The sequence below is a fragment of the Eschscholzia californica genome, unplaced genomic scaffold (genome assembly GCF_041429995.1).
Source record: "Eschscholzia californica isolate CP2 unplaced genomic scaffold, dmEscCali1.0.p SCAF_4, whole genome shotgun sequence".
NCBI classification, from domain to species: Eukaryota; Viridiplantae; Streptophyta; class Magnoliopsida; order Ranunculales; family Papaveraceae; genus Eschscholzia; species Eschscholzia californica.
The window spans coordinates 11,276,670-11,299,430 of record NW_028238461.1 but is presented as its reverse complement, the minus strand read 5'-3'; the positions used below and the strand labels follow the sequence as shown (position 1 = coordinate 11,299,430).

The 22,761-nt window shown below is 35.4% G+C and overlaps 3 protein-coding genes across 16 annotated transcripts in view; 2 read left to right on the top strand and 1 right to left on the bottom strand.

Annotated features, from left to right (window-relative positions):
- Positions 1-422: 422 nt before the first annotated feature.
- LOC147542669 (cytochrome P450 71A1-like) lies at positions 423-2,384 on the top strand. 2 transcript variants are annotated; one of them, XR_015224210.1, is made up of 3 exons: positions 423-1,433; positions 1,542-2,245; positions 2,290-2,384. XR_015224210.1 is itself a non-coding variant. In XM_086638111.1 (2 exons), the coding sequence occupies exons 1-2, from the start codon at positions 480-482 to the stop codon at positions 2,151-2,153; spliced, it is 1,566 nt and encodes a 521-aa protein (XP_086494237.1). In that variant the 5' UTR covers positions 426-479; the 3' UTR covers positions 2,154-2,301. The 2 variants fall into 2 exon arrangements, 1 of the variants encoding a protein (XP_086494237.1); XM_086638111.1 differs by having other exon boundaries at positions 426-1,433; positions 1,542-2,301.
- Positions 2,385-3,247: 863 nt separating this feature from the next.
- On the bottom strand, positions 3,248-7,630 carry LOC147542668 (uncharacterized). Its single transcript, XM_086634683.1, has 7 exons — positions 7,524-7,630; positions 5,640-5,774; positions 4,751-4,992; positions 4,542-4,624; positions 4,184-4,295; positions 3,666-3,740; positions 3,248-3,576 (listed from the first exon to the last, which is right to left on the bottom strand). Exons 1-7 carry the CDS (start codon positions 7,573-7,575, stop codon positions 3,382-3,384), a joined length of 894 nt encoding a protein of 297 aa, XP_086490809.1. The 5' UTR covers positions 7,576-7,630; the 3' UTR covers positions 3,248-3,381.
- LOC147542666 (uncharacterized) overlaps positions 6,058-22,761 on the top strand; it is a 35,971-nt gene continuing 19,267 nt past the window's right edge. The window contains exons 1-8 of one of the 13 annotated variants that reach the window (XM_086634688.1): positions 7,662-7,795; positions 7,897-7,918; positions 9,658-9,699; positions 11,822-11,925; positions 12,311-12,351; positions 14,006-14,086; positions 14,181-14,237; positions 14,337-14,713. In XM_086634688.1, coding sequence (XP_086490814.1) covers positions 9,674-9,699; positions 11,822-11,925; positions 12,311-12,351; positions 14,006-14,086; positions 14,181-14,237; positions 14,337-14,414 — 387 coding nt within the window. In that variant the 5' untranslated portion in view covers positions 7,662-7,795; positions 7,897-7,918; positions 9,658-9,673 and the 3' untranslated portion in view covers positions 14,415-14,713. Of the gene's footprint in view, positions 6,144-7,461; positions 7,824-7,896; positions 7,919-9,653; positions 9,700-11,784; positions 11,926-12,310; positions 12,352-14,005; positions 14,087-14,180; positions 14,238-14,336; positions 14,714-22,761 lie in introns of those variants that run through there. The other 12 variants (XM_086634686.1, XM_086634695.1, XM_086634692.1 and 9 more) reach the window with 12 other exon arrangements.

The following is a 22,761-nucleotide window of genomic DNA, read 5'->3' as shown; positions in this document are numbered from 1 at the left end:
ACTTTTCTCACAAAATGGAGAGAGGAATACTTTCTCTTCGACAGATCAAGGGACCCCTTCACCTAATCCATCACTATGTTTTAGCAACCTGACTGATTTGTTAGGATAATCCTAAATTTGTAGTTCAAGGGACTCATGGTGAGTTTATGAAAGTATGGGAAGTCATACCTCTTGAATTCAGTTTGGGAGAGAAACCTTAAACCACCAATCTTGAGTATCAAGTCTCAACCTAAATAAAATAGTACTACAATTATTTTTTTCTAATTTTTAATAAGATTGAGATCACCTCAAGGCTCAAAACATCAATCTAAAAAAGATTATATTCTACATTTGGAATCAGTCAGGACATCATGTCAATGCACTAAGTAATAAATTATTGATCCAATGTTTTTATTAATAATGCAATTGTTCAACAATTGATAGGTTATAAACGAAGTCATATAGAAACATAGACAAGAAATACTAATCTTGAGCTGAAAATGGATCCATCACTTCTTTTACATATGATGAAATGGATCCAGCTAATCCAACAAGAACTATTGTTGCACCCATTCTACTTTGCTCTTATTCTCATATTCTCTTTTCTTCTTTTGATTAAGCTCCATCATGGAGCTTCCATGGAGAAACTCAATCTACCACCTTCTCCTCCCAAGCTTCCAATCATTGGAAACCTTCACCAGCTAGGTACACTGCTTCACCGGTCTCTCCGAGATTTGTCTGAGAAGCATGGGCCACTCATGCTCTTGTACTTTGGCCAGGTTCCCATGGTGATAGTTTCTTCCGCGGAAATAGCTGCCGAGATAACCATGAATCAAGATCGTATTTTCTCTAATAGGCCCTCTATGAAAGCTGCTAGAATTTTGCTTTATGGATGCATCGACCTTGGTTTCGCACCCTATGGTGAGTACTTGAAGCAAATTCGGAAGATTTGTTTTCTTGAGCTCTTAAGTATTAAGAGAGTGCGATCTTTCAAGTATGTGAGAGAAGAAGGAGTTGCCGATATGATCGAGAGGATTACTCGTGCGTCTAGGAAGAATGAGCAAGTTAATTTAAGTGACATATTGCCATGTCTTTCAAATATCATAGTCTCTAGGTGTGCTTTTGGAGACAAATATGAAGGAGGTCATGAGAACAGATTTGGTAAATTGTCAAAGGAGGTGATGAATCTATTTGGTACACTTAGTTTTGAGGACACCTTCCCAACATTTGGATGGATGGATGTTCTTACTGGATTAAATAGGAAGTTCAAGAAGACGCACCAAGAACTAGATACCTTCTTCGAAGAAGTAATCGACGAGCATCTCCGATCAACCCAAAACTTTCATAATGACCAAAAAGAAGAATCAGATAAAAAAGACTTAATAGACATTCTGCTAGAAGCACAAAAGACAAACTCTAGTCTGACCCGGGATGGCATCAAAGCAATCACAATGGTAAGCTAGCTACAACCTTTATATACTCACTAACAATGAAATTTTTCATATCTACGAAACAATGTGCCTGTGCATCTGTAATTTATTTGTCATTTTAAACATTATCAGAACTTGTTTGTTGCTGGAACGGATACGACTTCAAGTACAACGGAATGGGTGATGGCCGAACTCATAAAGAACCCAAGAGTGATGAAGAGAGCTCAAGAAGAAGTAAGAAGAGTTGTTGGAAAGAAACCAAAAGTGGAAGAGGAAGATATTAATCAAATGGACTACTTGAAATGTATTGTTAAAGAGAGCTTAAGGTTACATCCTCCTGCACCTACCTTGGCCCCAAGAGAGACCAATAAGATTACCAAGATAAAAGGTTATGATATTCCTCCAAATACAAGAATTATGACAAATGCATGGGCTATTCATAGGGATCCTAGATTATGGCAATATGCCGAAGAATTTCGTCCTGAAAGATTTATCGAAAACCCAATAGATTTTAAAAGCCAAGAGTTTCAGTTCATTCCTTTCGGATCAGGACGAAGGGCATGCCCTGGGGGGCCGTTCAGTCTTGCTATCGTAGAGATTACTCTTGCCAGTCTCTTGTACTGGTTTAACTGGGAACTTCCTAAAGGTGAAATCTTTGAGGAACTAGACATGACTGAAGGCTTTGGTATGGCTTGCAACAGAAAAAACCCTCTCTATGTAGTACCTGTCTTTCACCAAGTTTGATGAACTGTGTTTCAGTCACTCTTTGTGTGCGTCTCTCTCTCTCTCTCTCTCTCTGCCCATTTTAATTAGTGGAGTGTCAAAACCAAAATAAAGTGAGATTTATTTATGTATTGATCTGTTTAATAATGAATTATAGTCAAATTTGTAATTTTTAAGATTGTAATAATACATTATGCTAAAGTTTGTACTAAAAAATCATTCACACGAGATGTATAAAGTTAATTTTAGGGTGAGTAGGGAAGAAGCGGTTCCTTTCTGTGAGAATAGTCCCACGAGGACGAAGGTGAATCTAGTAACCAAAAATATAATGTCTAGGTGCTCTCAATTCATTGCTAACTAATTGAGTTAGATGACTACAAACTTAACATGGTATCAGACCAAGACTCACACGTGATACGTTTAAAAGCTCCATGTGCTCTCCATCGCCTAAAAAGAAAAAAAAATACATGCCAGACTCAATGAAAACCACGCCTGAATTGTCACAAGCTTCATTAGGTCGAGTTGGACTTGATCGAAAACTTTTCAGGAGAGACAAGAAACAGGGCCCATCAGAACCTAATTTAGCTCGAAATAATGTTGTAAAACATCTATATAACAAAACCGCTTGGTTGTGATTAGGACAAGCTGACTAGGATTAAAAAAACAAAAATTGCCAACTGGATTGGAAGATGACACCTTGTATTTAATCCTTAAATTTCACCATAAATGTTCTCATTTAAGTCACCTTTACTCTTCCAATAATCAATTCATTTAGTAAAAAAATCTGGTTGGTAATTTAAATTCTCAATTAACTCCTATATTATCACATATAATTGAGAAGTAATAAATTATTTAATTCTCTTCTAATGGGAGCCCTAATGTGACTACTCACAAGTACTCAAACCATTCACAATCCACACTCAGATGACTATTTATCATCCCTTTTCCTTACTTTCCTCCATTCACATATCAGTGAGAATTAACCAACTATTTAATTTTCTTTTAATCTGAGGCGTTATATTAAATTGAAAACTAATGGTACTCTCTCACGTTCACCGTGGGTATTTGTTCATCATCCATTTATGTTACTATACCCCCCACCCCACCCACAGACCTTTCTGTCTACCAACAAAAATTTTCATTCACCCTCTTTCAATTTAATGTTCATCCATGGATTGGTTTTGAATTTTAAGCTACTCTACTTCTCTATAAAACCCTTAATTAGATTTGACGAAGGATTTTAATTCAATTAATCACTAAAGACATCATTATCATCACTTTCATCAAAGTCGCTAACACTCCCATCAATTACCCCCTCCTGGGGTTCTTCTTCATTATCTTCGTCGTCCATAACATCGTCTTTAGATTCTTCATCACTTTCATCCTTATCTTCATAAACTGCAGGTGTAATCTTGCTTAACTCACCATCTTCATCCTCTGTTATCTGTTCATGAAGAAGCAAAGTTAAGTCAGTACTTAGAAGCCAAAAGATCTGCCAGATTTTGTTTGAAGGAAAAGCTTTTATCAACTCACATCTGTAAAGAGGTAGTCCAAGCAACTAGACAACTGAAGAGCGGGCCGAAAAGTTGAAACTCTAGATTCAATAAGCTGTAGAGGAAAAGGTAATAAACAATCTGAAGGTTTAGTCCATGATCTCGATTCAGTTTCAATTTCTTGTACATAAGGGAAAAGTGGATAATTGCTTAAGTTGCCAACGGGTTTTCCTCTTTTGACATTCCAAGAAACAAAATTGAAATTTTTTTCGTTTCTACATATAGACTTCAGAATTTCACAAGAAAAATCTATCATGTGTTTAACAAAATGAATGTACTCTTAGTTTATTTAGATTCAAACACAGTTTTCAGATTGAACAAAACTATTTGAAAGTTTCAAGTGCATCTGAGATTCTCGGGTTCTATAAATTTTTTCTAAAACCTCATTTCTGGAATCTGGATTGTCAACTAACAGAAATCCTTATTTTTATTTTCTATTTGCTTCTTTTAAAAGCATTGTTTCCAAGTAGTGAAGTAAATTAACCTAAAGATACTGACCTGATATATAGAGTTAAGAGCAAGTAAGGAAGACTCTTGCGATATTATACCACTTGCATGTTGGAGAAGTAAACTTCTTAGCCATGGAAGAGCACAGGCAAGTACAGCACCCCTGAGATAAAACACATCCACCAGATACACATCAAGTTGAACCTTCCCAAACAGAACGATAGAGACCATTTGATCCGCGATTTGTTGGTCTAAACCCACAAGAAACTTATAGGAAAAAGAGGCTGTATTTGAAGTATTTCTTTCAAAGTGGTCTATAACAAATCAACAAGAATTCTAGCTCACATACCCACTACATGAATCTGATATTTCTAACATAATAATCTATTTCAGATTAAAGGAGTTTTACCTTGACTGCATTATAGATATCAGGGAGTCCAAAAGTTTCAGAACATCTGATGGATTCAATAGCGAGGTTGTATTTGAAATAACCTGCAATCAAGTAAGCATAAAAGTAAAACTATCAAATCAATTTATGTGCCTACCCCACGGATTACTATAAACACGGATTGATCAAATTGGGGGGGTGTCTGTATATCATCAATTCACATTGCAAACCTTTTCATCTTGGGTATACAAGCAGGTCAATAATTGAGCGCGATCATCAGCATGTAATGCTTGCTTGAGTAAAACATGAACTGAATCAGCACTTGGTGGCTTTGGGCCAGGTGCATGCTCCTCCTCTTCAAGACTCTTGCTTTTCTCATCGTCAACTAAATTTAAACTTGCAAGTTTCTCTCCCATGGTTGGTTCATTTAAATCATCTTCCACATGCAGCTCATCTTTAGCCTCTACATAATCTAAGAATATTCAATAACAAGGTTAGTTTTGAATTTCTGATCTGAAACACTGACTAAACTAACTATCTATAGATCAATTTCAGTCATTAAACCAAACCAACTAAATCCTGAGTCAGATATCTGGTGCTACCACCTACTGTGTTATGAAAATGTCGTCACATCCATATGGACTTCATAGAGTAACGAATGCAAAATAGTGACTTGATTTGTAAAGCACTTTTCGTGGATTAAAATTAAATATTTAGCATCGAGTCAGTGACAACAACTATCTTGCAGATAGACTCTACAAGTGATCTTTCATATTTGTCTGCCGACAAATTCTAGCCCATACTAGATTTATTATAACAACACTAATCATAAAGGTATTTGACCAGCTCAAAGATGGATGAAAGTGCCTAGCATAAGCTATTTCGTTGTTTAACTATAGAGCATCGATGGTTTACTTCATCTTTTATTGTCATCAACTAAACTTCTCACATTATCAACCGAAATTTCAGTTTATTATTGACCAAAGCTTTTCCAATTCTCAAGGTAAGCAATGAAAAATAAAAAGTGCGGATTAACTGATCATAGTTCTTAGTTTACTAACAATTCAGATTAAGTAATAAGAAAAAGCATAAAATTCAGATACCAAAACTCTCTGTTACCTTTATCTTTTGTGGCCAAAGAAGCTGCGAGGTCTAAATCAGATGCCAATCTCTTCTTCTTCATCTTTTTCTTTATACTCGAAGGGACTTCAGGTTCTATGTCAGACATTTTTATACCCATTGGATAAAATTCACCTACGAACACAATGAAAGTATTAGAAAAAATGGTAACGTACTATGTGTTTGTACAAATTTACATATCAAGAGAACAAAAATCCTGTAGAGTGAAAACTGCTGAACATCATGCTGCAGAAATTGGTATTCAAGCGAGTCAGCCAATTCAATAGAAATTGGGATTCAAAGCTAGTCCGCCAGTTCGCTGGGTAGTCAAAAATGGAACACCGAGTCAGTCGGCTACTAGCGACTAGCTTGACTCGGGCTAGTCGGCTGATTGGCTCCCTAGTTGCCGGCAAACACAATTATCAAACAACTAGGTCTCATGTCGCTAGGTGCATCATTCGAGTGACCCCTAGGCCTGCATAGGTCAGCGAGTTTTACTTCATAGCTAGGGATCAAATCGGGAACCAGTCGGATTATGTGATGTTGATAAGCTAAAAGTGGAACCATTTACATATTCCGAACCAAATTTTGTTCTGTGATTTACTAATTGTTCTTTATAAATCACTCTGTTTCAAACAATCTCTATCTATCTTATGGAACAAGTATGTAAGGCGAGGAATTCTATTTATGGAGAGAGAAACTCAATCTCTACGAGAGAGAGAGAGATAGAGATTAGCTGCTATCTGTCAACAACTATAGCCATACACTAATGGAATACCAAGTTCAAATGAACACTAGTCCTATGACTCCTAAAATATACAAATAGTTTCATCATTGGTTGTTCTTTTCTATGCTATTCAATCTACCAATCAAGATGAAGTCCTCACAGTAATGAACAGCTAGAAAGAAATAGCATTTGTATGATCATATAACATTGAATGAAGACAACATTTTGTTCAAGATGGAAATGCTCGCAGTCTAGTTTAGAGAAACTCGAAGGAACCAATTATGTCATTCAAATTCTGTAGTTTTACCATCTGCATTGTATAATTATATATATTACAACGAGTAAAAGAGATTTGTATCCAGTCCAGACGAGAATCTTTAATCTAGAGACTACCTGTAAAATCCTTCTCCCATTGATTGTGTGTAACTAAGTACAGTATAATTGGAAAAATCGTCTAAAACATAGTCCAACTTGTTAGGAAGTTGATGTACATATACCTTTCACTGATGTCTTTCTTAGATTAAAGATTCTCGTCTGGACTGGATACAAATTTCTTTTACTCGTTGTAATGAGATTGATATCCTTCAGTAAACAAACCAATTATACGATACACGATGAAGTATTTTTTGAAGGGAAAAGAAAAACCACTTTTCGGTGAAGCAATCTAGTTTGTGACATTTGAAAAACCCTTTTTTTAGGTAGCATAAGATCGTGTTTCCATTACGATAGTAATTACCGTCTAACACTACAAACTCTAGCATGAATTCAAAGCATTTTAACTTTCTAACCTAAAGCAACTCAGCAATAAGTTAAATGCAAGTACATTTGTAATCCACCAATCAGAAGAGCCACTCAAGATTATATGCTTCCTTTACCAGGTAAAGATTATAGGAACAAAAGAGTTCGAAATTAATAAGCAGTCAAATCATACTTATGAAATTCAATCAAAGGTCAGATCTATGAATCAAAATCTGATTTGATATAAAATAATCATATAACAATGATGATACTAAAGAAGATCAACCAGAAAAAATCACTCCATATTCAACAATAAAACTTGTTATAAGATCTGTCTCAATATTAACCAATATTCAGCGAAGACATGGATCATATAGTAGAAAGGATGGATAAAAGAGAAAGAAAAAGGGAAATCATACCAATAGTGATATTAGGGTTCCTCCTCTGCGTCACTCTGCCTCCCACGCTCATTCAAACTCTGGTTGGGCCTTTGGGTATAGGGTTTGAGTTATGGTCCGGGTTGGACGTTGGTTAGGTTGGGTTTCTTTTCTTTTCTTTTTCTGTAGCGGTATGGCAGGGTTCCTTGCTTGCAGGAGTTGGGTTTGCGGGAATTGCCGACCAGAACAGTAAACCCTAGCCGAACAATCAACTCTTTCTTTCTTACTCTTCAAGAATCAATATCCAAGTTAAGGTTAGTAATTTTCTATAGATAAAACCTAGTTTTCATTTATCTGAACCATAGTTTACTGTTCTTCAATGGATTCTTTTTTGTTTTTTTTTTTTGGTGTTTAGGGTTTTGGTTGTTCTTCTATAGGTATGTTCTTCACAGTTTACATAGTTATTTGATCTAATTTTATAGTTTGAAACGAAAATCTAGTGTAGAAACCTAATATCTGAATTTTATTAATCAAATAGACGTTACTTGATCACTATTAGACTGTAAATTAGTTTAAATCTTTCTCTCAATTTATCGTATTAGATGAGTTGCAATTAGTATTAGCATTCATAAGTAAAAAATTGGATCTTAGTTTTTCTCCTCATAGTTTTCACTATCATGTATACTGAACAATTTACTCGAATTGCTTTATCACAACTCATCTCAAATCGGATGTCTTTGCTATGGTTATTATATGAATTAGATGTTCTGTGAAATGTTCAACTTAATAAAATTGTCGATATTGATGTCTTACATCGTAATATCGTATGACTCGTATATGTTTTTTATGTAGTTTCCAAATTTCAATCCTCTTATATTAAAATGTTTCTATTGGTTGAAACCCCAGACATTTGATCAATTACTACGAGAGACGGATTCGTTTGAAAAGACAACAACCAAAACCAACATTCAAAGATTAATCTCTTAACAAATCTAGTTGACCAGGACATATTTTTATCAGTTTGTAGTATGTTCTTGCTTTTCTTCTTTTGCTTAATTAGTTTAATCAATTTGTATTTGTTTTCTCTGTAACTACATATGTTCAATCTAAAAGTTGCTTTGTAATTGCATTAAGTTTGAAAACTTCCGCACACGTGGGTATATAACGAAGGAGAAAAACTTGTTTTCATTGTCTTTAGATTTTAGTTTTGGAAGTACTAGATGCATCTAGATTATGTAGTGATTTCTTCTTAATTCTTTTTTTCTAACTTTAAGTGAGGGGTATGCTCCCCTAGACCTCAAATCCTGGTTCCGCCTTGGATGGGGGAGGTAAGGGTAGTCGGAGAGAGACAGGTGGTGGTGCCTGGAAGTGGGAGGTAGGTCCCGATTGAGTATCTTTGTATGTTAGAAGAAACACAAGAAAGAACAAAGAATCGGGAAGCTTGAAGCTCAAAACACTCAAAAGAGTGATACTGAAGTTTCTTGGGTGGCTTGCTAAGTGGGTCAAAAAATAAAATTAAGGATGCTTATGGAAATGTGAAATATTTGATACAAATATTGATTTTAAATTGAAAAAGAGAATTAAACGCAATAGTCATATTTTTGACGAAAACAAGACACTCAAATAATGTGTGCCTGGTTTATTCAATGTAAAATGCAGCTTGGGCTATCAATTGCTTGACATATGTTAACCCCATCACCAAGAAAAGATTCAGTTACTCTAACCTACAACCAAATCATTCAAGGAATATTAGATAGATATTATATTGAGATATGAGACCATAATTTGTTTTATTAGATAGATATTATATTGAGATATGAGACATGATCTGCTTTATAGATAGATATTATATGAGATATTAGGTAGACCATAATCTAAATCTACTCTGTTATAAATTGATTCATAGTTACTTTATTTGATTGTTGATTGATATTGTTTGATGTATGATTCATGTTTAGTGGATATTTGATTGATATCAAAGTAGTGTTCTTTTGATGGTCAGCTAATATTTAGTCTTGGTGGTTTTTTGTCTCTTTTTGTTGTATCATGTTTCTACCTTTCCTTTTGTATGTATTTTGTCATACTTCATGAGATATATGGTAAATCTTGTACATAGGTACACGTTGGTCAATGTAAATTTACTTAAGTTTTTCCATGAAATGGTATATTTAGTCAGGTACCAAATTGGAATAATGTCAAGTTATTGCGCGACCATCAGGTATTACTAAATTTTAATTTTTGTGAACTATTAAAAAAAATTGTCAGAAAACTTATATGAACATGAGATGCATCATGAAGAATGTATTGTTGTAACTAGAAATTACCTACAAATAACACCTTTACATGTATTACAAATTTACATGTCTCACAAGTCATAGGTATAAACCTTCTAGTAGTGACTTTCAGTTAAACATTTTGGCTGCCATGAAGTTCTTAGCCTCGGATAAGTTGAAATCCTGGCTCCGCCCTTGTCTTCGACCTATGTTGTATTAAGCGAGAGGCGACTCGAGGAGACAAGGTTGTCGCCTCGCCTTAGCTCGCCTTGGCGCGCTTAGGCGAGCGCTTCAGGTTTGGTCCTGAATTTGAGGGTTACCTAAAAAACATATATATATATTATATATATACAGAAAAAACAGTAGCTATAAGAAGAAATTTCGGTTGAAGAAGCAAAAAAAAGAGAGTTGGAGAAGAAGTAGAAGCAAAAAAGAAGAAATAGAAGCAAAAAAGAAGTAGAATAAGACCAGAAAAAACAATAGCTATAATCTGTATTCATTAGAAAATACGAAGGAGTTTCAGTTGAAGAAGAAGAACCAAAAAAAGAACAGAGTTAGAGAGAGAAACCTTCGAATATGGAGTGAAAAGAAGAACAAGAAAAAACAAAGAGAGAGAGAGAGAGAGATCGAAACAGAAAGAGAGGAAGAGAAGAAGAAAATAGAAAAAACAGAGAGAGAAAGACTGTACCTTCAACTTCAAAAGAGCTTCAACAATGGTGGATGAGGAAGATAGATGTCTTCAGTTGAGAGTAGATCGAATGCCCCTTCCCCATTTTGGTCGACTAGGGCAGACTAAGCCAAGGTTTTAGGGCCTAAACTTTGGGCTTCACCCAGAAAAAAAACAAAAAGTCTGAAGGCAACTACTGGTCGCCTCAGATCGACTTCCTACTTCCCCTAGTCGACCTGAAGCGGTCGACTAAGCGCGCTTAGTCGATACCAGGGGAAGCAATATTGAGGCGAGTCGATGGGTTCAAGGACCTTGCGCCTTGGTCGCCTAAGGCGCGCTTAACAACATAGGGGTCTACTTTGAAAGACCTTCTCTATGTTGCTTCAATATTGCTTCCCCATCGACTCGCTTCAATATTGCTTCCCCATCGACTCGCCTCAATATTGCTTCCCCATCGACTCGCCTCAATATTGCTTCCCCATCGACTCGCCTCAGGTCGACTAGGGGAAGTAGGAAGTCGATCTGAGGCGACCAGTAGTTGCCTTCAGACTTTTTGTTCTTTTTCTGGGTGAAGCCCAAAGTTTAGGTCCAAAAACCTAGGCTTAGTTTGCCCTAGTCGACCAAAATGGGGAAGGGGCATTCGATCTACTCTCAACTGAAGACATCTATCTTCCTCATCCACCATTGTTGAAGCTCTTTTGAAGTTGAAGGTACAGTCTTTCTCTCTCTGTTTTTTCTATTTTCTTCCTCTCTTTCTGTTTCGATCTCTCTCTCTCTCTTTGTTTTTTCTTGTTCTTCTTTTCTCTCCATATTCGAGGGTTTCTCTCTCTAACTCTGTTCTTTTTTTGGTTCTTCTTCAACTGAAACTCCTTTGTATTTTCTAATGAATACAGATTATAGCTATTGATTTTTCTGGTCTTATTCTACTTCTTTTTTGCTTCTACTTCTTCTCCAACTCTCTTTTTTTTGCTTCTTCAACTGAAATTTCTTCTTATAGCTACTGTTTTTTCTGTATATATATATATAATATATATGTTGTTTAGGTAACCCTCAAATTCAGGACCAAACCTGAAGCGCTCGCCTAAGCGCGCCAAGGCGAGCTAAGGCGAGGCGACAACCTTGTCGCCTCGAGTCGCCTCTCGCTTAATACAACATAGGTACTAGACCCTCATGATGAGCCCCTAGGTGATTTCTTCGCCTAAGTCGCGAATAAGACAAGGTTTATTTTAGTCTTTTCCTAAGAAGACCAAAATAAATCTCGTCTTATTAACAGGTCACCGAGGGGGTCCAGTTAGATAAGCCATTTTGGAGATGAAAGCCATCGTTTTTTAATGAATTTCACTACTTTCTAAAACTCTAACAGTATATCCTAAAATTAAGTTAAAAATGTCATACTGCAGAGCTCGTGATTTCCTGTTTTGTGAAATTTGCGGAACTTTGCTTTCTCTGGGTTCTCATAAGTACGCAGAGTGCTCTTCATGCGGTTTCACTAGAGACATTAAAGGTAAACAAAATTCTTCCCTGTGTAGCTTTGAATGTTTTTGTCTATGTAAAGGTAAACAAATCACTAGAGACCTTTAAGGTAAACAAAATATACATTTCATAGTTGTGAGTATCCTTTCTTAGAGCGATCAGTGAAGTTCAGAGCAACTAGACATACTAAAATCACTTTTTTTTGTTAATTAAGATGCTCCTTCGGAGTTTATTTAAGGTTTAGCTTTAGGCCGTAATGTCTACTGAATTGATTTGAGGGACATGTTTGTAAAACAAGAAGAATGAGATTTTGATATAGTACTTGTTAGGTTGTTAAAGTATATCTTACTTTCCAGAGTGATCATATCATCTTTTATTTACCGTTTACCTTAAATTTAAGGTTATCTTATTACCAGATATTGCTGGAAAAGAGACAAGCTATACTATCACGGCTGAGGTATGGCCTATATTCTCTCTCTCTCTCTCTCTCTCTCTCACACACACACACACACACACACACAGAGACACGCACACACACACGCGTGCACACACGCGCGCACATTGAAGCATCATGGTGGGTCTCTGTGCGGGATACCCATCCTTCAAATTTCTTCACACACACACACCATAGAGGTATCATGGTGGGTCTCTATGTATGCGACGCCCATCCTCACCGACCTTCACCATGAAAGGGACAAATTCCGTAACTAACCGTCCATCAAGCACACATAAGACGGTTGATGAAGATCATGTATGGGGTTCTATATTTATGTAAAGTTATCTTTGTGTGATGTCTATGTATACTATAATTATGATCAATAAAGTTTTCCTTGTCCACCACTATTTGGTGTAGTGGTTGGACCTACTCCGCATACCGGTGGTCCCAAGTTCGATTCATTTGGTGTAGTGGAACAATTCCATATTACAACTAATGGTGGTGGGGCTGATAGAAGAACGGATGGTTTATTTGAAGCTCGCGGGGTTTGTGTTGTGAACGGACAAAGGGTTTGATGTGGAGTGGACATAGGGTTTGATGTCACTACTAAATCAAAAGTGGGCATCGATAACTTGGTAGACTTTTGGAACAATAGTTAGTGCACAAAACCCTACCCAAGATCGAGTTTTTTGAGCGTATTCCACCTATGTCGCAAAAGAAGGGACCCAGTATCAAGTTTCTATTCCATCTCAGGAGGAATCTGAATGATTTGGAAGTACCCATGCTAGTTCAGCTACTAAAGACCCTTAAAATGTGGATTTCACCCAAGTAGAAGATAAAAGATTGTGGAAGATCAAGGGGAAGAAGATTTCATGTTGAGGAAGTGCTACAAACTATTCTCCAAGATTGTACGTCCAACTATTCATGTGGAGAAAGCTTGACCCGATAAGCATTAGTTTCACGATGCTAACAACTTGCCTGGAGAAATTACCTACGAGTTGAGAAAAATGGGGAGCTATAGAATCTGCAGATGCTAGCTATGTTAGATGATTGAATAAAATTTCAAATGGATGAAGTAGTCCGTGACTACGATCGTTGAGATTGATCAATAACTAGTTTCAGTGTAAAGTAAGGTCCAAACTCAACCTACATGAACTTGAACTAACCCTTTTAATTATAGCAAAGAATGACAGAAAACCCTACATGAAGGGAACTCAGCCCTTTTTTATTAGAGGAAAATAACGGCCAGAAAGGATTGCTACTACAGAGAGTGAAGAGGATGGTAGGATTTGAGGGCAGTTCGAGAACTAAATGACTTATTAGTTTCGGGTCACTCAGTTAACAGTTCTACTCTTTGTATGGTGTACTTATTAGTTTCAGAGCAAAATGGGTTTTTGCTAGCAACCATTAGAAATTTAGAATCACTCAATCTGTTCCATCAATGATATATAATACAACCTTAATGAGCTAATTTGAATCCTTCTATTTTCATATTTTCCTTGAATAATGACTACATGATACTATGATCATATATAAACACACCTTAGCATTAAAACAATCTATGTGATATAATTGAGCTGTTCTTAGTCTGTTGTCTAGTGGTTTTACCCTAATATTAGTGTATTTTCATCATGATATATTAATATAGTTCAAGTTTCTTCTTTTGTATTGATAGGATATTAGGAGGGATCTAGGAATTGAACCTTTCGTGGAACTTGATGGAGACACTGCTGAGGTAGAAGTGAAAAGACCACTTGTGAGTACTACTTCCTTTTCATCTTTTTGTTGGTAGAAGTCATACATTTACGGTTTTTCAAAGCTTAAAATATATTTTTTTTCGCCTGAAATAGGTTAGTCTAGAATGTCCTTCGTGCCATCACCATGAGGTTGAATACTACACGAAGCAGGTATCAATCTATCATATCATAATCTTCTTCCTCTCTTTATAAGATGAACTTTGTCTCAAGAAGTCATTTTAGTGACCCATCTTTTCATGTTTTGTGCAGTTGAGATCGGCTGATGAAGGGCAGACTGTTTTTTACGAATGCCCGAAATGTGGATATTCTTTTAGAGAAAATAGTTAAATATTTGTTATGGTTTTAGCATAACATAAGTTTTCGTGGAGGAATTTATAAACTAGAAGCCCATCGGAGATTATTTTTCGAAGGTATGGAATCAAGTCTTAGAGGTCTTTCAACTTCTTTTTTTTTTGAAAGAGGTCTTTCAACTTGAAACTTGTAAACCGAAGTTTTTTATTTGAATTGTTCAGCGTGTGCCTCATACCCTTGACCTGTAAGGGATTATACCTCTTACCACTCCAACCAAGGGTTGTTGGCTTGTAAACCGAAATTACAAAATAAAAAATTAGTTACATGTTTGGTTCTACATTTTATGCATCTATATGTAACCAGATGTGGGGAGATTATTTGTCTTAGGAATTTGTTTTGGGAAGTACTTGATTTAAATGATTTTGCAGCAGCATTAATAAATCAGTCTTGTGCCATATGATTATATTCATCATTTTAGGGATAGAGATAACAGGTTTAAAGAACAGGTTTCATCATCTTCTGAACCAACCCCAAGGATACATTGTTTTGACTGATGAATTTTTGGGATGGAGATCCCTTGTATGGGCTTTGTGATTGAGAGAGATTCAGAGGGATGTGAGATAAGAGAGACTGTAAGATGGTAGGCTGAGAGATTTAGAAGACAGAGCATCAGAGAGATTTAGAAGATAACGCATCGTGAGAAAGCAAGAGAGCCAAAGAATGCCCGAGAAGAGGTTGAGAGAAAAGTGAGAAGAGGGTGAACGAAAATTGAACCACGCCAATGCAATCCTATGTCTGACTTAGTTGGTTCTTGTAGGAATTGGAACCAGTAGGGTCAGCTGGTCAGGCACTCAGAATCCCCTTGTCTTATATTGTCCATAAGTCATCAGGGCCAAATTTGGTTGACCAAGTCTTTTATCCCCTTTCCAAGGGCGTAGCTACTTGGAGACAACCCCTGGCTGCAACCAGGGGTTGGTTTTGTAATATTTTGTTAGTGGTAAGGGTGGTTTAGGTATCCGCGGGGCCTTTTGTTTGAGAAGTCGACTGTTTGAGTCTTTGAGATTGGCGGAACAAAAACTTTTGGTAAGAAATTTGGGGAAGAAAAGAAATCTAGGGTTTATGTCATTATGTCAAAGGATTCAATCTAGGGTTTTGGGTGAAACGAAAATCCCAACTTTCCATCTCTTCTACACTATTCTAACAGTAAGGTCTTACTTTTAGGTTTCTTACTTCTAAAAATTCAACTCCACCAAATTGTCTGAGTGATCATCAAGAACTATTGTAGTTGTTCTTTTCTGGATTTCTTTGAATTTGATCTGATGATGGGGTTTTAATATATGGTATGAACTCAAGGTCCCGAAGTTACGAACTTAGCAAAGATTGAAAGAAGTTATCAAGATAAAAGTATAAATTTCATATTTTATCTCTTTAAATTTTCTTTTTCTTTCATGGTTTCTTCTTCACTCGAATAGGGCTTTTCTTTTCCTCAGTCCAATTTAGTCGGTCGCCTAGGTTCACTAAGGCACCAGGTGGTGAAACGAGAGCAAATCGGGTATATGTGACAATAGTGATACAAACAGACATTATACACCAAAAATTTATCTCTACCCAACAGTTTTGCGAGTAGATGTAAGTAGTAAGCAATTTGTTATATAGGATTTTTGGCTAGCCAGGTGAGACTCTAAACCTTGGCTCCGGCCTTGCCCCTTGCATTCAAAACTAGGGGGTAGTGGAAGAGAAATGTCCGTGTTATTGGTTGGGGACATTTCAAATATCTGTGTTATTGGTTGAAGACATTTCAAATGTCTCCAAATGTCCGTGTTGTTCTATTGGGACATTTCAAATGTCCTGAAATATTTGTATTATTCGTTTGGGATACGAAATTATAGACATTTCACGACAAATTAGTTTTGGGACATTTAGATACATTTTAGTGTAAATTTGGAGAGCTCTTGGAGATAAGATGTTTCTCAAAATATGGAAGACATTAAGGATACTTACGGACATTTCAGTAAGGAAGATAATAAAAATAATTATTCTTATTAATATAAAATTAATTATTATAATACTTTGTTTTGCTTCAAATTTTTTGTTTAGATTTTACCAAGTCATAAGGATTAATTCAAGGTTCTGTTGATCTTTTAACCTATCGTTCATCTTAAAAAATGAATCCTTAGATTAGAAAGTAGATGAAATTTAATATCATAAAAAAAAAAAAGTATATGAAATTTGAAGATCCAAAAGTATTGATTAAATAAATCCATCTTCAATCTTTTGTTCACATCTTGATAAAAGAGTCATTCGTTGAAGGAATTCTTCAACCACGATGATGTTGCTCGTTAAATCATCTTCTTCTTTATGTTCTTAATAATCTTCATACTTTCATAAAACCCCCATGGACAACAAAAGAAAGTTCATGAATCAGTGATTGATTTCCATCTAGAATCAGTGATCAATTTTTTATTCGTCCAGTCATGATTGGAATCTGGTGAGAACCGAGTTGTTGCTGATGAACAGATTGGTGTGGTTGTGTGGTATGTGGCGTTTAGCAATGGTGGTTTCCCTTTCCGCCGATGGCGGTGGTTTCCCGGCGATAGAATCGGCTTTCTAGTGACGGCGGTGATGGGGCAGTGGGTGGTTGCATTGGTGGCGTTTCCTCTGTGGTGGTGGTGGTTCTCCGGAGATGGCGGCGGTTCTCCAGCGATGAAGAAGGTTTTCCGGTAATGAAAAAAGTTTTTCCGGTAAAGACGACGGATTTCCGGTGAAGACCAGGGTGGTTATTTTAGTAGGCCAGTAGCGCTTTGGGGAAAGCTAAATAGTTTCTGGGGTGTGAAATTTTAAAGGGATTATGCAAAATTTTGAAAATTTTTCGGGGAAACATATTTTAAGGGGAATATGTTTCAAAATAAAAACACCCTCCACCTCACCTCACTCTCTCTCCTAAGGGTGAGCAAAAACCGAACCAAACCAAGTCGTACCGCACCGATCGATTTTTCGGCCGAACCGATCACCGTTTGACTCGGTTCGGCTGAAAAATCGAACAACCCAAAATCGGTCTGGTTTGGCCTCGACTTAAGTTTCTAGAAACCGCCCAAACCGAGCCGACCGAACCCTGAGGAAAAATGAAATAATAATTTTGTAAAGTTAGAAAGTGTTAAACTAAAAAGGAAAAAAATTAGAAAACCCCCTAATCAAGTCTTCCATACTATTATCTCTCTTCCTTCCTAGTTGTTGTTGTGGGCTTCATCAACCACCTATTCAACTTGATTGAAAGGTTTTAAAGGTAAGTCTTCACTAATTTTCTTTTTACCACAACTTATTCTTAGTTAGTAACTTAAAATTATAGATTTTGTATTCGCACTTCTATTTTTTTTTGCAATGGAGGAAAAGCACGAGGAATTTTTTGATTTTTATTCTCGGCATATGTGTGTAATGGCGGAAAAATACGATGGGTTCTTAATTTTTATTTTCGACATCTGCAATGAAATGAATAACATTAGTTTACAATTTTCTCTAAATTGTGTTCGGTTAAACCGATCAATCGAACTCAACCGAGCCGAACCAAACCGAGTCGAACCTTGTCGGCCGGCCGAATGATCGGCTCGACTTCGGCCGAAGATTTAGTCAGACCGCCACTTATTGGTTCGGCTTCGACTCGAGCCAAAACCGAAAAAAACCGACCGTTGCTCACCCCTACTATCTCCACCTCACCTCTCTCTCTTCTCCGACCATGAAAAAAAAATTCACTCTCTCTAGAAACTCGGGCGAAGGGACCCTTTGCCGGAGTTTCTAGAGAGAGAGAGTGAAATATGTTTTTTTCCATGGTCGCCGGTCGGAGAAGAGAGAGAGTGATGGGGAGAGAGAAGATGAGGTGGAGAGAGAGAGGTGAGGTGGAGAGAGAGTGAGGTGAGGTGGAGGGTTTTTTATTTTTATTTCTCTCTAACAACTTACAAAATAAAATTGTCAAACAAAATTGACCAATTTTTGACCAAGTCTTCACACCCCGGAAACTATTTTGCTTTCCCTAAAGCGCTGTCCTTTTAGTACTAGTATTGTAATAACGGTGGTGTTTTTTTCCTCTTATTTTGTTGACTTATAGGGTCTTTTCATCTGTGATCTTTAGGATCCTTTCATCTTTCTTCTTTCTTATTTTTGTTCGTGTATAGTCAATTTCTCTCAATGCATGAGGCACTTTACATTCGAAATTCTGCGAACTTACTTATGTAACTCTCAAGTATCTGGCCGAGAGTAATAAGATATTATCCCAGAAAATTGGTGATTGTATCACTTATGAATTATGTGGTTTTGCAGGTTTCAAAAAAAGAAGAAGTAATAATATTATTATAGTATACTATTATCATATTATTATACTATTATCATATTATTATAATATTATCTTATTATTATATTACTATACTATTGTATTATTATTATTATTATTATAATATTATATTATTATTATATTATATTATTAGCATATTAATATATTACTATTATATTGATATTATATTAATATATTATTTTACTGTATAAAATAATAAATATTTACCAATTGGCCATTAATGTCCACAGATATCTACAGATGTTTACGAAAGTCGAAAAATATATTTTTGAAATAATAGTACAAATATATTATTTCATATAATTAGACAATAATGATAATATAAAATAATAAATGCCCACCAACTTGTCCATCAATGTCCTCAGATATCCACAAATGTTAACAAAATTAAGTCGAAAAATATATTTTTGAAATATGAGTACAGTTATATTATTTCATATAATTAGATAATAATAATAATATTAAAATAATAAATGTCCAATGTCCATCAATGTCCTCAGATATCCACAGATGTTCACAAAAGTCGAAAAATATAATTTTAAAATATTTCAAAATTATATTATTTCATATGATTAGACAATAATGATAATATTAAAATAATAAATGTCCACCAATTGTCAATCAATGTCCTCAGATATCCACAAATGTCCACCAAAGTCGAAAAATATATTTCTGAAATATGAGTACAAGTATATTATTTCATATATCAGATAATAATGATAATTTTAAAATAATAAATGTCTACCAATTGTCGACCAATGTCCTCAGATATCCACAGATGTCCACAAAAGTCCACAAAAGGCGAAAAATATATTTTTGAAATATGAGTACAAGTATATTATTTCATATGATTAGATGATAATGATAATATTAAAATAGTAAATGTCTACCAATTGTTCACCAATGTCCTCAGATATCCACAAATGTCCACAAAAGTCGAAAAATATATGTTTGAAATATGAGTACCTATATTATTTCATATGGTCAGACAATAATGATAATATTAAAATAATAAATGTATACAAACTAGGTATAACCCGTGCCTCCGGCACGGATGAACTTGTTTGATACATTATCTAATTTGCATTGCAAAGGTTTAGTGCATCCAATTGTTATACGTATGTTGCATTTGTTCATTACTAAAATTTTATATTTCCTGTTAATGAAATCATTAATCACATTATATGAAGAATAAAAGGACAGTTGAATGCTTTTATTGAAAATAAATCCAATAAAAACTCCTCATTAATTAATGGGAAGAATACAAATAGAAATTGAACGACAAATTTCGCAAAATTCTTTGGATTGGACTTGGAGCTAGCTACAATGTTTGCTCATGTACCCGTGGAAAATGAGAAAAAGGAAAAATATAAGTTGTTTAAGGAAAATACCAGAAACACATGGCAACAAATAACTCTAGTTTAATAAACTAGTCTAAGCCACATCAGTACCACACCACGACCAATTGAGACCATGAGTCACATTTATCGTTCTAGTGGAAGTGGTCTCCACACGAGGAAGATATTGATCTAGAAAAAAATATTATATTCTCCGCCAAAGATTGTGTTAGAGATAGACTAAGATCTAAGTCGTATTAGTGAAATATTAACCTATTTGTAATAAAAAATTAAAAAATAGAATCTTAAGAAAAGTGAAAACATAACAAACAGTCAAACATAATATGAAGCATACATGTCGTTCGTCTTGTCCCTAAATAGTTTGTCATGACAAGCTTTGATATGTCTTGTCAGCAAATCTTTTTGAGAAATAGCAAGACTCAGATCATTTTAAAATGAGAAACGTTTTTGATGTATCTTCTTCTTCTCCTTCTCGAAATGAATGAGATGGTAGATCTCATACTGTTTTCAAATGATAAACATGCAATTATTTGAAATTCACTCTTCTGCAAATCAAAGTTCTAAGAGTACTTACAATTCACTGTGTTCTCTAACTTGCTTGTGACATATTGTTCCCAAGTTGATGGGAAACGTATGGTTTTATGATGTGAATATTTATGCCAATGGAAGAGAGATAGTGCTACCATCTCTCATTCATCTATCTATATATTCTTGTGCATTATTCATATCTTAATTTGAATCTCACAGTACAATCTACTCCAAAAGAGAGTAAGTATAAAAAGACTCAACCAGATAGAGAGAAACAACAGATTTTAGGAAAAAAAAATCATTATTGTGACCTTTGTAAAAAGTACCTGATTATATTGTTGTTATTTTGGTTTGTCTTCTTCTTCTTCTATAGACAAACTGTGCCATAAGGCATGGACATTTCTATAAAACACCATACATATTATAGCATATACGCTCAAATTTTGTAGTTCCATCTGAACCTTTAATAACTATAACCATTAGCCGAAAAGAAAGCTCTCAAATTCATGTTCAATGCTTTGCTAGTTTTATGTGGAAGTGTTACTCACATTAGAGTCACACTAATTCAGATCTAAGGCATCAATTCACTTGTATGGCTATGAAAGTCTTGTATTGGTGATTCTTTGATACTGAAAGAAGACATCACTGACTTGGTGAATCTAACTCATTAGTGGACTCCTATTTTTCATTTTTACCTTGACATTAATTCAAACACTTTTCAACCACCAATAACAAAAATCATGAAGAAATTCACTATGTAACACAATTTGATCTTCACTTTCAAATTTGTTCAAACAATAATCTAAGAAAATATTATATTAAAGACAGAAGGAGAAAACAATTTAACCAAAAAACTTATATCAAAGGATGAGTAAAAATAGTTTACCTTTGAGAAGCCAGAACAACAAATAGAGATTGTTGATAGTTGCAGCCAACCTGAAATGCAAAAGAACAATTACCACGAATTCCTTTGAGAAGGGAAGAAGAAGAATGGTGTCTATGTTTGAAATAAATAAACCATTTATCTTTACGACTCCTCGAAGTCAAGCTACACATGTATACTAATAGGAACCTCAAGTTTGATTGCATACTCTAGATTGCACTCAACCTATCTTACAACCAATTTGAGAACCTACAACTTTATCCATCCAGTACTCCACAAAAATATGTTTTTCCCAACATGTCAATCGATAAACAAAATGAACAAAAAACACAACATTCTGTGATATTGGCTACGGATGGTGAAGTTTAGTACTCTAACTTCCCCATCACAAGGCTTAATCACAAAAATACTGAAGTCGGCTGTTACGTGGTCTATGTGGATTGACGTCATTTCTTCTTGTTAATGTATGCCTTCAACATTTTAAAGAAAGTTGATAGACATCCCAATTATGATTAAATCATAATAGATAATTAAAATTTCCTTTACGATCCTTATAGGTTTCAGCAGCAACATAAATTGGGTTGTTCATGATGTGAGCCACTAATGCAATTTGGTATGTTCCCTTAAAGTTAATAATACCTCCACTTTCGACTACCCCAACAGCCCATTTACCATGTCAACCTCATCCACTGAACATGCAAATCCAGAAGAAGCCTTACAGGTACATCAAGCTTCACAAGTCCCAAGCACTCAATATCAAGAAATTCAAACAAAAGGTAAAATAGCTTGATATCCTAAAACATTTTATCGAACAACTGGAAGTCGCACTATATTGAGTTCCACACTTTCGATTTTGGGACAATGTATAATATGGCAACGGGGGCAAGCAGGACTTCTATAAACAGGGATTGGTGGTGTGGTTATGGCGTGCATATTTAGTACATGTGCATCGCATGATGATGGACAGGTGACAGGTTGTGAAGACCACCAAAAATCGAAAACTACCAAAATCTTTAGAACACATCACTACTATTACCTACAAAATCAAATAATCGTTCAAGCATAACCCAATATCTCACAACAACTCATGAATTGAAACAAACCCCCCAAATGCACAATACACATTTCTATATATTTGAAATTACAACGAAGGGATGTCAGTGTGAAAAGTTGTGAAAAATGATTCTTACCAAGTTGAAAAATGAGTAGTGGTGCCAAAACAAACTATCATTCATGTCACAAGCCAATGATGAAACATAAAGTATACAGTGA